Raw genomic sequence first — 12568 nt, forward strand, 5'->3', positions numbered from 1 at the left:
CTCCCTTTTATCCTGCCCCGGGGCATTGTGACTGCTGCGTTGCCGTTGCTGGGTGCTGGCACTGTGACGTGGGCCTCCCCATGCCCAGCCCTGTCCCCACCCCTGAGCCTAGCATCCGCTTATCCCACTGAAACCAAACTGTGCAGCTCCACTGTGAAACACACCCATTGCCGTGTTTCTATGAGATACAAAAGGCTTTTTGAACTTTCAGAGCTCATCTGTCATTTTAATCTTTTTGAGAGTCATTGATAGGAGAAGATGAAAGAGAGGACAACAGAGGAGTGGAGAATGGTATTCAGGTAGTCTGGGAACACACTGGCAAACTGAAGTGTAACTCAAAGCATCAATTTTAGAATCACAGAATAGTTTGGGTTGGAAAGGACCTTAAGATCATCTAGTTCCAACCCCCTGCTGTGGGCCATATCAGCCCATGATATGGCGAGACCTTCCACTAGACCATATCAGCCAAAGCCCTGTCTAACCTGGCTTTGAACACTGCATTCACCACTTCTTTGGGCAACCTGTGCCAGGGCCTCACCATCCTACAGTGAACAATTTCTTCCTTATATCTGACCTAAATCTCCCCTGGTTCAGTTTAAACCCATTCCCCCTTGTCCTGTTGCTACAGTCCCTGATGAAGAGTCCCTCTCCAGCATCTTTTTAGGCCCCCTTCAGATACTGGAAGGCTGCTATGAGGTCTCCACGCAGCTTCTCCAGGCTGCACAGCCCCAAGTATCTTAGCCTGTCTTCACACAGGAGGTGCTCCAGCCCCCTTATCGTCCTCGTGGCTCTACTCCGCAGTTGCGTCAAGTCCTTCTGATGTTGAGGACACCAGAACTGCACACAGTAGTCCAAGAGGAATCTCATGAGAGCAGAGTAGAGGGGGAGGATCATCTCCTCCAACCTGCTGGTGACGCTTCTTTTGCAGTAGTGCAAATTCAGCCCATCAAATCCCCTGCCATTTGAAATCATTGGTCCCAGCCACTGAGGCCTTTGAGCACCCCCAGGACAGTGTCAGAAGTAGACTGGCACTGCTCATAGGCTCTCCTTTAGACACTGGTGCTTGGCCACTGGAGACCAAGTACTCGGCCAGATGGACCTTCCCTCTGATGCAGTACTGGTGTTCCCAGGCTCTCATGTCTCAGTATGTTTTTAGGGGGCTCTTTGGAAGTCAGTGAAAAATACCTCTGTTGCATTGCAGATTTAAACAATGCTAGAAATGGTATCCATCAAGCACAAGAAGGTGGTAAACAGACAACTTGCAGCCTTCTCCACTCATAAGAAGCATGGGGAGAAGAATAACTCTGCACTACCTTGAATCCCAGATGCTCCTCCAGAGCTTCAGCAGAAAGAGAGTGCATGGAAGCTCTCGTGGTTTCTGTGGTGTGTGGATGAGGCTCCTCCCAACCTGCCTCCAACCTCTCTTTACTCCATGCTCAGAGCACAAGCACAGGAAGCAGCATTAGCAACGTCAGTGGCTCACAGGCTGTAATCATGTATTGCCTACCCCCTTGCAGGGAGGACTGAGAGTGAGCTCTGTAAAGAGGAAGGCAGAGGAGTGGAGAAAAGGTAGGTCCAATGCTACTGCAGGTGCTCCCTCAGCTGTAAGGAAATAACTGAATTGACAGCTCATACCTAAGGATTTACATCTGAGAAGGCTGCTTACCTTCAGCAGTTTTAGGTTGGAAACTGTCCTCCCCCCCCCCCCCCCCCCCCCCCCATTCCTGCAGAACTACAGTTCACCATAACAGGTCTGAGATAGCACTGATGCTACTTCTACTTCCATTGCCACTTCCCTTCTCCTTCCCCTCCTCTGCTCTGCTCTCCTTTCCTGTCTTCTCATCTCAGTTTGTGTTACATTATTCACCTCCCAGTGGCTTTCACAATCCCCCCCAGGTGTAAGTTGTTCCAGAAATGATCTTGGGTTTACATGCAGGATCATGGCCTCAGATCCAGTGTAACACAGCCACCCACTTGCATGTGTAAATATTACCAAGTGCAAGATTAATCAAGGAAGGGTGGAGGCAAACTGATTTTCCCAACAACTTAAACTTGGATGTTTCCCCAGCACACAGAAACCAAATTACACTTCTGAATATTCTCCCAAAATGGACTGTACCAGTGAGATGGCTCATTAGATCCAGCCAGGATCTCTTTGAACATGAGCAGAACCTTGGCATGTCTCTGCTCCTGGGCAGATCTCAAGGGCAGAGGTGTTTCAGCATCTCTTTGACAATGAAACTTCAACCAAAACTATCCCAGTCTGGCCAGTGTATTTAGATCAAAGATTAGCTTGCATGCCAGCAACAGCAACACAAGAGCCTTCGCTACCATTCAGTTTTAGTAACAAGCTGAATCTCCCACCAAAACATGCAAGGAGAGATGTGTTTCATGAGTCATGTCTTAAAAACATACCCAGTCATTTATTTAAGTCGAAATCACAGCCAAAATTTGGCAAAGGCAGGCCCAGAAAGAAACAGTTTACACACGACTATACATCCACGTGGCTGGAGGAGCTGATCTGTCTCACGGTAATGGGATAAAGTTTAGACATTCAGGTGCACCATTAGCTTTTCCCCTGTTGGCTCAGTCTTACCTTCTGATCCAGGTCTGGCACAGCTAAATGCACCGTATGCACTCCTCTCACACCAGCCACCACACTGCTGCTCTGCATTTTGCATTGGACTATCACCCTGTACACACCATCTGCCCACCAGACTCTGGAACCAGAGAAGCATTACAAAGCTTCACGTCCCAAAAGGTAAGCCAAGAGTTTTCAGTAAGCCCTTTTCACATATGAATATAAACATTTAGCTCCTGTGGATGAATAGAGCAAGCACAAGGCTGAGATACAAAGTGTGTTTTATTGCATGACGATTGCCAGAGGGGTCATTTTACCTGCTGCTCTGATGTTAACAGGGTCTCTATGAATGCACTACCTTGTGATCCCAAGGGCTACTGTTACGCAACTGTGTGCTCATCAGGAGACCACAGAAACTACGGAAGAGATCACGGATTTCTTAACCAGCATTTTCAAAAGTCAACTGAGGTTTTACAGCTACAAAAATACCTATAGAAAATGACTTCTGGTACAAGTTTACCTCCATCTGCTTTTGGCTTTTTGTCAGACTAATCAGTTCTGATCTAATCTACAGCTGTGTTCACACACTCACAGAACAGGCTTCTGGAATACTTGGGTTTGCTTGACAAGCAGCATCAGCTACAGCAAAGTTTATCAGGAACGCAATTAGCAATTCACACTGCACAAGTACTTACAAAAATGGAAGTTTATTCATCTTTCAATGGCTCAAATAGCAAATAAAAGGGCAGGACAAGGCATCAGCCAAGACAAGTTTCATGTGTCCGGTGGCTTCATAACACCTCAGTTCCCAGTATACAGGTTCCAAAGCAAAGTCACAAAGTTAGTGGTTAGACTCCCTGGCTAAATAGACCCAAATGAGTACACAGTAAGATGAAGACTGGCTTATTTGCCAGTTAAATAAGTAACTTCAATTCTGCACTTGGCAGCCTACTCAATGCACATACAAAATTCCTATTGATAAATATTTAACATGACAAGTATAACTTCTACGACTTGAGTCCCTAAAATGTCTGTTAGCATGGAAGTTAAATATTCGTTACCTAGTTTCCTTGAGCACATTTTCAACTGTCAGTTACAGGCTTACACATGTATAAAAAGTGTAACAGTTTATGGAATTGGTCTAGCCTGTCTTACCCCAGAGGAGCCCAAAACCCTCAAACATTCTGGTATAGTTTTAGTTAAGATGCAGCATCCTAGCTATGTGCTAGTACTCTTGCTGTTCTGAAGCAACTGAGGCAGTATGTTTTGTTTGGGGATTTTGGATGCTCACAGTAAATGTTTCTGTATTGCGAAGCATGTTTGATTGTTTAATATCAACATTAACTAGAAAAAGTAGCTACAGTGTTCCCCGTTTGAAAATCAACATAAACAAGACTAAACAGTACAAAACCTGCAAAGAGCTTCAGCGTTAACACACCATGTTCCCACAGCAGAGTATCAGGAACACAAAAGAAATGAACCGATGACAGCAGAATTTCCCAGACAACATCTTAACTCAAAACACAGTAGCACTACTGAATCAGCTCCACTCTACCCAGCTCCAGGGAGTTAAAACCCAAGGAACAGCTAGACAACAAAACTACGCGCAAAAGGGAAGTTTCAAGGTATCAGCACATTAAGTTTCAAACAACCATTCCGTCTTAGATGTGCCATAGGCTCATGACTTGAGTCTTGTATGCATTCTGAGCTTTTAGTTTTGAGATACCATATTGTTTACCGAGTTCTGGATGACAGAATATGCTCTGTATTATTCACAATACCAGAGTATGGCACACATGGGAAGAACAGACACTGCTAGCAGGCAGCTAGTTAGCAGAATCATTCACAGAACTGCTCTCCGGAGAGGTCAGTCTCGCACTGATGCGCAGGGACGGTCTCCATGCAACAGAGTTGAAAATACACCCTTGATTAAGCAACCTGCTATGCTTAGGTTTGGAAATTAAGGCATATTCAAATGTTTCAATGTGAAAGATTACATCACTCTTGTAGGTTAATCAGGTAATGCAGAACCACATTTAATGTTCTCCAACAGAACTGTTTGCATATCCATTATTCTTTTCTAATTTGCATCAGTTCATGGCAAAAACAACCGCACACCGCTTAGGTAGGGATCGTGTTCACAATTGTCAGTTTCAAGGTAACAAAAGACAAGATGAATTGACAATTACCAGTGATAAAAAAGTATGCTTTACAAGAACCCACAAAGTAATACTCCCCGCTCTGTTCACTATTAAACAAAGACTGCCAATGCAACACTACATTCAGAAGAAATGTGAGAAGGTAGGCAATTCTGAAATGGACTGAACTTTGCTTCTCTGGAAGCCACATCATTTTTTTTGTTTGTTTTTTTTTCAGTGAATTTGACTTTCAGTGCAGCTCCAATTCATGCTTTTAGTGGTACATTACAATTTCCAACATGTTAGAGAAATTTCAGTCACTTGAGCCTTCAATGGCATGCTTATAAATTATATGTTTTAGTAGTACGGTCAGGGTAGCAAAGGAATTCAGGGTTTTGATTATAAAATGCAACATCTTTCTCTGATCCTCTTAGCTAGGCTTTTTCTTTTCTTCTTTCCATTCTTTTCTTTGCTGTCTTCCATTTTTCTGGCTCTAATTTCTCTCATTAAATCAAAAAACACCTGAAAAAAAAGGTATAAATGCAAAACCAGTCACAAGACACAGGAGTTAATTGAAGCTATCACTGATTATATCCATTTCAGTTGTTTAGAATAAAGTCAATTACATGCCATTAGTTTAAGCAAACAAAGCAAAACCAATCAAACAAATTTTTCACTGGCTTTGAAGGCCAAGCTGACCTGATGCAATCCTGCTTCTTTCATGGCACCATTATATTCCCCATTTCCTGATACTTGCTTATGAATCCTGGCAGACCATTTTCCACAAGGATTGAACCAAGAGTCTCATCACCAGCCAGGATTTTTTTACATGTATTATCTACATCCTACTGAGGAGACTCAGGGAAATCACTTTGTGTTTCAAGTTTTTTCAGTGAGGAGCTGTAAAGTGTAACACATACTAATGCAGAAGTAGCCAGCATACACTGAACATTTCACAGCCAGTATGTCCCATGATGCAACTCTAAACACAGAGCGACTCGGGAAAGAAGAAAAAGCATCTCCTTCAAACCAGAGTTATTAATCATACAAGTACATAAACAATTTCTTAGGCCAGATAATCCCAAAGTACATGTGAACTTAGTTTTCATCGAGTGGTTTAATAGGAAACCAAAATGACAAAGTTGGAGCAAAGACTGCTGTCAGTTAAAGCTTTATGACTTACTTAAAGCTTCTTTATTCATTTGAAAAGAGGCTTTTTTTACCTTGACTTGCAGGAGGCTACAACAAATTATCACTTCATCTTTGTATATTTATTGTAGGAAATCAGCTAAGCTGATTTATATGATAACATAAATAACTGATTTATGGTAATATAAGACTTCTTCCTCTCAGGAGATACTGCCTAGATCTATGTCAGGGGATCTGACCAATTTCCATGAAACATGGGCAGTGGCACAGGCTGAAAAGCTCCTCTACAGAACTCAGTATGTTTTTATTTGCAGTGACACTCATCTAGTATTGACTGCAGAAAAAAAACTGTCCTTATTATGTGGAATCCAAAGAAAGTCAATGCAACTAAACATTTTTGTCAAGAACTAAGACTCTCTGGGTTCCTAAATGGGCACTAAGTTATCTGCTTGTACTTAAATCTGTGCTAACACTAAGAGGTAACTGTCAATTCACTTAAGCACTGATACTGTATTTAACTGTCTGGTGTACCCCACCTTCTATGATGATGCTTAGTGGGTCACCTTTATCGAAATGAATGGAAGCTGACCATGGTTTCTCCAACTGAACAAAGCCACTATTTTGGAATTCAGAGAAGCCAGATGTCTCCTAGGATGGTAACTTAAGTTCACATAACAAACCCCATAGCTTCAGGTGCTGCAACTAACTAAGAATACCTAGTATTTTCTAGTGCCAACAAAGCCTCCCACACTATAGCGGGTCAAAACCTCATGTACAGTGTGTTATTTATAGTATGTCAAATTCTGTACATGCCAATTGGGGTCCATAATGCCGCCGGCTCCAAAAATAAACCTGGAGATCTGTAGTAGCCTACCATGGGTGTGCAAGAGCTAATGATTAGAGAGCTATTAAAAAACATACATGCACACACAGGTCTTTTATCCCAGCTGCTAAGTGACAGCCAAGTGGATTTTGAAGAATGGGGAATTTCAATGTGAGTGTAGTAGATGGATGTTAACTGCAATCATGCACCAAAACTAAAAGGTGTAGTAAATTTTATAACAAAACCAAAAAAAAACCCAAAACCCAGCAAGACTCAGTTCTGGTGCATTTAACTGATTTAATTTTCTTTACAGAACAGCGTGAAGATGTTGCTGTAGTACTGAACAACCCATGTCTTCAGGAAGACAACCTCAGATGAGACAACAATCAAGCAGAAGAGAACCTCCTACAGCTCTCATGCTGCAACTGACAGCTCAAATGTAAGGATTTACATTAGAGAACTTGTCACTGATCAAGCAGTCCCTGTCTCCTGAAGACTGAGAACCTGAAGGATGAGGATCAGGAACAACTACACAAAAGAAGAAGGTGCATGGTACCATGGGCTATTTCCCAAAGCATGACACCTACCAATCAAAAGCATGCTTGTCAAAGTGGCAGCTGCAGACAGGGCAGCAAGGCTGGAGCCCTTCCAAGCAAAAAATGAAATCCACATGGAAATAAACAGATATTGCTCATGAACACCCACACTCCAGGCACCTTATCCATGGATGTGGATAGCCATCATTTACAGAGTTCTTCAGAAGTCAATGAAAAATATCCATGTTGCACTGCAGATTTCTGTAACACTATGAAACCAGAAGCAGGGGACACCCTGATTGTCATCTGCTCTGTCTCTCAGGTAACAAAAATGACTTCTCATCTAACAGGGGCAGCCAAATTCTCCACGCTTCCTTCATGTTAGATATGGCCTTTGTCTGTCACAAGCAGCTAAGGGCATCTAGCACCTACCTCCTCAAGTCAGTTCTGACTCCCAGAAGTTATAAACACCCACAGCAAACTGCATCCATAGACACAGTACATTATTTTTAACTGCTCTTTTGACACTTCTGTAGGCTATTTCCGTGGGCATTTTGACAGTTATCAGATAAAACAAAAGAATCACTGGTTTAGGCTCATTCTTTGGAGATGACTAATATTTAACACATTAGTCTGGCAGCATTTCAGCCAAGAGGTCTGTTTTGTTGCACTAAAAACACCCTCCCAATCTGGGTTTTCTTCACAAAGCAAGCGCAAAGCAAAAATAGCTACAACAGAAGCATACCAACTGTGCTGAGCTCAGCTGAAGGCAAACGCTAAATCATTACTTTCAGGACTGCAGTCCTGAAAGTGTCTAAAATATAACACTCAACTGCTAGTTATCATCATGCCCCCACTCTCAGCCAGGATATCCATGAGGCACAAGCTCCATCTTACCAAAAGATCCCTTCTTTGTGCCTGGGATACTGACAACCAACAACCCATCATAGCATAAATCAAGCACAAGAAGGTGGTAAACAGACAACTTGCAACCTTCTCCACTCATAAGAAGCATGGGGAGAAGAATAACTCTGCACTACCTTGAATCCCAGATGCTCCTCCAGAGCTTCAGCAGAAAGAGAGTGCATGGAAGCTCTCGTGGTTTCTGTGGTGTGTGGATGAGGCTCCTCCCAACCTGCCTCCAACCTCTCTTTACTCCATGCTCAGAGCACAAGCACAGGAAGCAGCATTAGCAACGTCAGTGGCTCACAGGCTGTAATCATGTATTGCCTACCCCCTTGCAGGGAGGACTGAGAGTGAGCTCTGTAAAGAGGAAGGCAGAGGAGTGGAGAAAAGGTAGGTCCAACGCTACTGCAGGTGCTCCCTCAGCTGTGCCTCACACTGTAAGGAAATAACTGAATTGACAGCTCATACCTAAGGATTTACATCTGAGAATTTTCCAGTGTGTGATCAAGTCTGTCACTAGCTCTGGAAGGAAAGGTTGGCATGCTCAACTAAACTACTTATTTCTTTTGCCACACACCTGTTACTCTTGCAGTCTACAGGGCTGAGAGTTACTCTGAATTCTGTATTCCAGAAAGTCTGCTTTTTAGGGTTATAGCTGGAATACTTTCAACTAATTGATAATTTACCTTCTTGGAGAAAGATTCTGTCTCTTACTGCATGACCTTCTGAACCAGGTTTTACCCCTGGAAACCCATGAGGCTCTTGTAGGCTGCTCAAAGCTTGAAAGGGTTTATCCATTCTGCATCAAAGGAATGTGAGTGTAGAGAGGCCTCCAATCCCCCCCTTCCCTGCTTTTGTAAGCTGTTTTATCCTGGCTGAGGATCAGACAGCATTCCTCACTTTTCAGAAGCAGATTGTCTTCTAGTTATAGAAGATGCAGTAAGAAGTCTAGGACAAAACAGCTGCCTCAAGAAATCTGTAATAAAGTGAAGTCTTGTATGATGACTCCTTGTGGTTTAGGATGGGATAAACTTGTTCTGCCTCACATTTGCACTGTCCTACATGAAGTCACCTAGTCATGCACTCCTCACAAGCTAAGGGAGAAACTCATTTGATTCACATTTCACAAAAATAATTGCTAAAATAATGAACATATAAAGTACAACCCACAGGGAAGAGATACCAAGTGAAAACTGGTGAAGAGATTCTTTGTATTAAGAGGCCAGTTATTACCTTATCAACATTAGCTCGTGTTTTTGCAGAAGTTTCCACATAGTTAACATTCCACTGATCAGCTCTGGTTTTTGCTTCCTCTACAGAAACTTGTCTTTTATCTTCCAAATCTGATTTGTTACCAACTAGCAAAAAAGGAACATTCTCATCTTCTTTTACTCTTAAGATCTGCTCCCTGGAGGGGAAAATAAAAAAGGAAGAAAATTAAGCTTTCCATGAAGTACTATTCTTAGAACACAAAAAGAACTCAGACTAAATACTCTTCCATCTTACAGTGAAAACCCACTTATTCCTTTTATGAAGCTTACATAACAGTAAAATCTTAAACCTCATGATGACATTATACAGAATGAAGACAGAGACAGACAGCTAGTCCTCCAGGAAGGAAGGAGGTGAGTCAGTAAGAAACTCAATGAGTAGAATAAGACTGGTTTAGGTGAGAATTTATATTAATAAGTCATTTCTTTTAATAAAGGTGTGTCTGGACAGCATTTACCATTGTCTTTATTTGTGACTGCCATTTTTAAGCTACCCAAACTTCAGGTTCACACTTGAATTTTCCCTAATAAAAATACATGTGCCATTTTAAATGGTGATAAAATTGTTTATAGCATCCACCAAGAGAAAAATCTCCTCCTTTTATGAATCTTATGCAAGTCGATTACACTCGGTCTCTGCAGAGCCCTCCATTCAGTTACAAGCCAGTGTACAGATGAGTCCTACATGCACCAGATTTTTAAGGACAGACCCTTCTAGTGTTTGAACTGCTAAGATGAAGGGTTTAAGGTTGTAAATAAAACCCTGTACTACAAATGGTTTGGTACATAAGTCTTCAACACTTAAAAAAATAATGAAAGTTTTCTTCTAACTGGAAATGCATAAAAAATATCAGGAATAAGAGTTTTCCCAGAAGAGGCACATTCCCTATGGTGCCTCAGAAAGGAGTATAAAGTTAGTAGTGAAATACAGCCCTTTATTGTGGAGCAACATCTGAAAGCTTGAAAAAATCCACAGGGAAACAGATTCCCTTTGCTGGCTGAGGTAAAACCTGTTGCCACATTCAAAGTTGAACGGAGAGAAGCTGAAGAGAGCTCATTAACTGGTATCCTACAGGGCCTTGATTTTGCATACAGGAGGATCCTACTGCTGCTATCAAAAGCTCTGTGCAGCAGGCAGTCTTGTGGAGGAAGTTACTATTCACTGAGAAACTGCAGACTGCCCAGGGTTAGCTTTTTTTTAAGCCAAGTATGTATTTGAGGTAGCTTGTAACACTGCATTCAACTCTGAGGTGTAGTTAAAGTAGCATTTCTCCTCTCCCTCACAAATACCCACACAAATGTTTTAACAGGGTCTGCAACTATGCAGAAGTAGTTCGAATAGACAGTGGGTTAGGAAGGGTGGCCAGAGAGAGAAGAAAACTCAGTGCATTGCTGCATTAGTGTAAAACTTCTGCTAAAAAACTGGTTTGTTTCAACACTAGTTGTTCAGGTGATGCCAAACAATTTCACCACATAGAAAGTTAAACTGACATCAATCCAGATGGCAAAATTCTCCTTTGAGCCCTCTCTGAAGACTGGTATCTTCTAAACAAGAAATGTTAAACCCTGAATAGCTCTGATGCTGGAGCTCTCCCATTCCAACAGGACAGAATACTACAGAAACAATCAAACATCCAAATTCTTCTCGTCACTTTCTTTCATATGTGTCTCTTAAGTAGCATTCCCTCAGGCTGCTCAAGAATGCCAAAGGTATTTTAACTGTACCTTCAAGAGAAACAGGTTACTCTGACACAGAGCAGAAGGAATGCAATTTTTCTGAGTTACATTTTAGCATTTAAGCTTCTACAGTTTCAAAGGCAACTTGAAAGGCACTTTCACGTTTGGGCTGGAGAGAGGCTTAATCTCTTCACTGAAAGGATTTTTATTTCCATTTTTGCTGTATCAGCACATGTATTATCAATACACACCCTTGCTGGAAAAGTAGGAGTTTTTTCTAGAGCCATACAAGATCATGTACTTTGAAGCATTAAACAGATTTGAATAGTTCAGAACTCAACTATACTAAATAGTCCTCCACAGCTGACAGTATCATCAGCCTGCAAACCAATCAAGACCTGCCCCTTCCTCCCAAAATATATAAACATACAGGTAAAGACACACAAAAAACCTGAACACCAGAAGAGGAAAATCTCACTTTCTCCCCTCTCCGTTACCTCTTCCTCCTTCCTTAGAGATAATATTAATTACTCTGATATGTAGAGTTCATTAAATTGAACTGTGACAGTATCTCCGAGATGCAGATAATTTCTTTTTGCATTTGTGTCCTTACTTTTCTCTCAAAGGTTATCTTCTATTCCACTACACTTGGAGCTGGTAAAAAAAAAACCTGGTCTTCTTTTGTCCTTTCTTTCAAAGATAGCGCAGAGTGATTTCAATATGCTTCCTCTCTCAACCCAAATTAAAACACCTGTACTATACTGCTGCCTGTTCAATAATCTCTTACCATTGTAAGGATATCAACATGCTGCATACGTAAAAAGCATCTTAAAAAAACTTCCCCTGTTAAATCCTTATTACTCCAGGAAAAGCCAGTTCCAGATTTTGTTCTTACCACATTGCTCCCCATTAAACAAAATCCTGACTTTGGTGGGAGGTGTGAATGCTGTGCAGAACTCGATGCAGAACTTGTCTTGTAAATTCAAGATACATCTGTATCTTACACAGAGAAAAATTCCATCCAAGCAAGACTGAAGGGGCAGATTTACAGCAAGCCTTCACAGAAAATGCACAGCTACTACAGACTATTCAAAGATAGTTCTCACTGCTGCTCATAATATCAGCTTTAAGAGGTAGGGAGACTTGTGTCATTGATACTATGCATTTCACTCTCACAGAATACAATTTGCATACTTCACATCACCAGTCATGGTTCTGCTGCACAGTTTTCAACTGGAATCTGGTCACGACACCTTTATAACTATGAAGTACTCTAGTATAAAGCAGCTGGACATGCTACAGCTGCCCTTTTGTTCCAGGTGGTGCTTCACAGGTCAAGATAAACACAACATAAGCCTCCATATGAAGCAAAAACTAAAAAAAAAAAAAAAAAGAGGACAATTCTGCAGTATTGTACTTCCATTACATGCAGTCACACAGCCTATAAGCAATTTTTCTCAGCTACATTATGTCTACTCACAAATACT

The 12568-nt window shown here is 41.7% G+C and overlaps 1 protein-coding gene across 2 annotated transcripts in view; it reads right to left on the minus strand.

Moving 5' to 3' along the window:
• Positions 1-3272: 3272 nt before the first annotated feature.
• RALA (RAS like proto-oncogene A) overlaps positions 3273-12568 on the minus strand; it is a 30976-nt gene continuing 21680 nt past the window's right edge. For both annotated transcript variants that reach the window (XM_061464672.1, XM_061464671.1), the window contains exons 4-5: positions 9367-9541; positions 3273-5241 (exon numbers count right to left, since the gene is read on the minus strand). In XM_061464672.1, coding sequence (XP_061320656.1) covers positions 5119-5241; positions 9367-9541 — 298 coding nt within the window. In that variant the 3' untranslated portion in view covers positions 3273-5118. The remainder of the gene's footprint in view (positions 5242-9366; positions 9542-12568) is intronic.

The sequence above is a fragment of the Pezoporus flaviventris genome, unplaced genomic scaffold (assembly GCF_033815535.1).
Source record: "Pezoporus flaviventris isolate CSIRO_AGI_PZ_B2104156 unplaced genomic scaffold, CSIRO_AGI_Pfla_v1 ptg000037l, whole genome shotgun sequence".
In the NCBI taxonomy this organism is placed as follows: domain Eukaryota; kingdom Metazoa; phylum Chordata; class Aves; order Psittaciformes; family Psittacidae; genus Pezoporus; species Pezoporus flaviventris.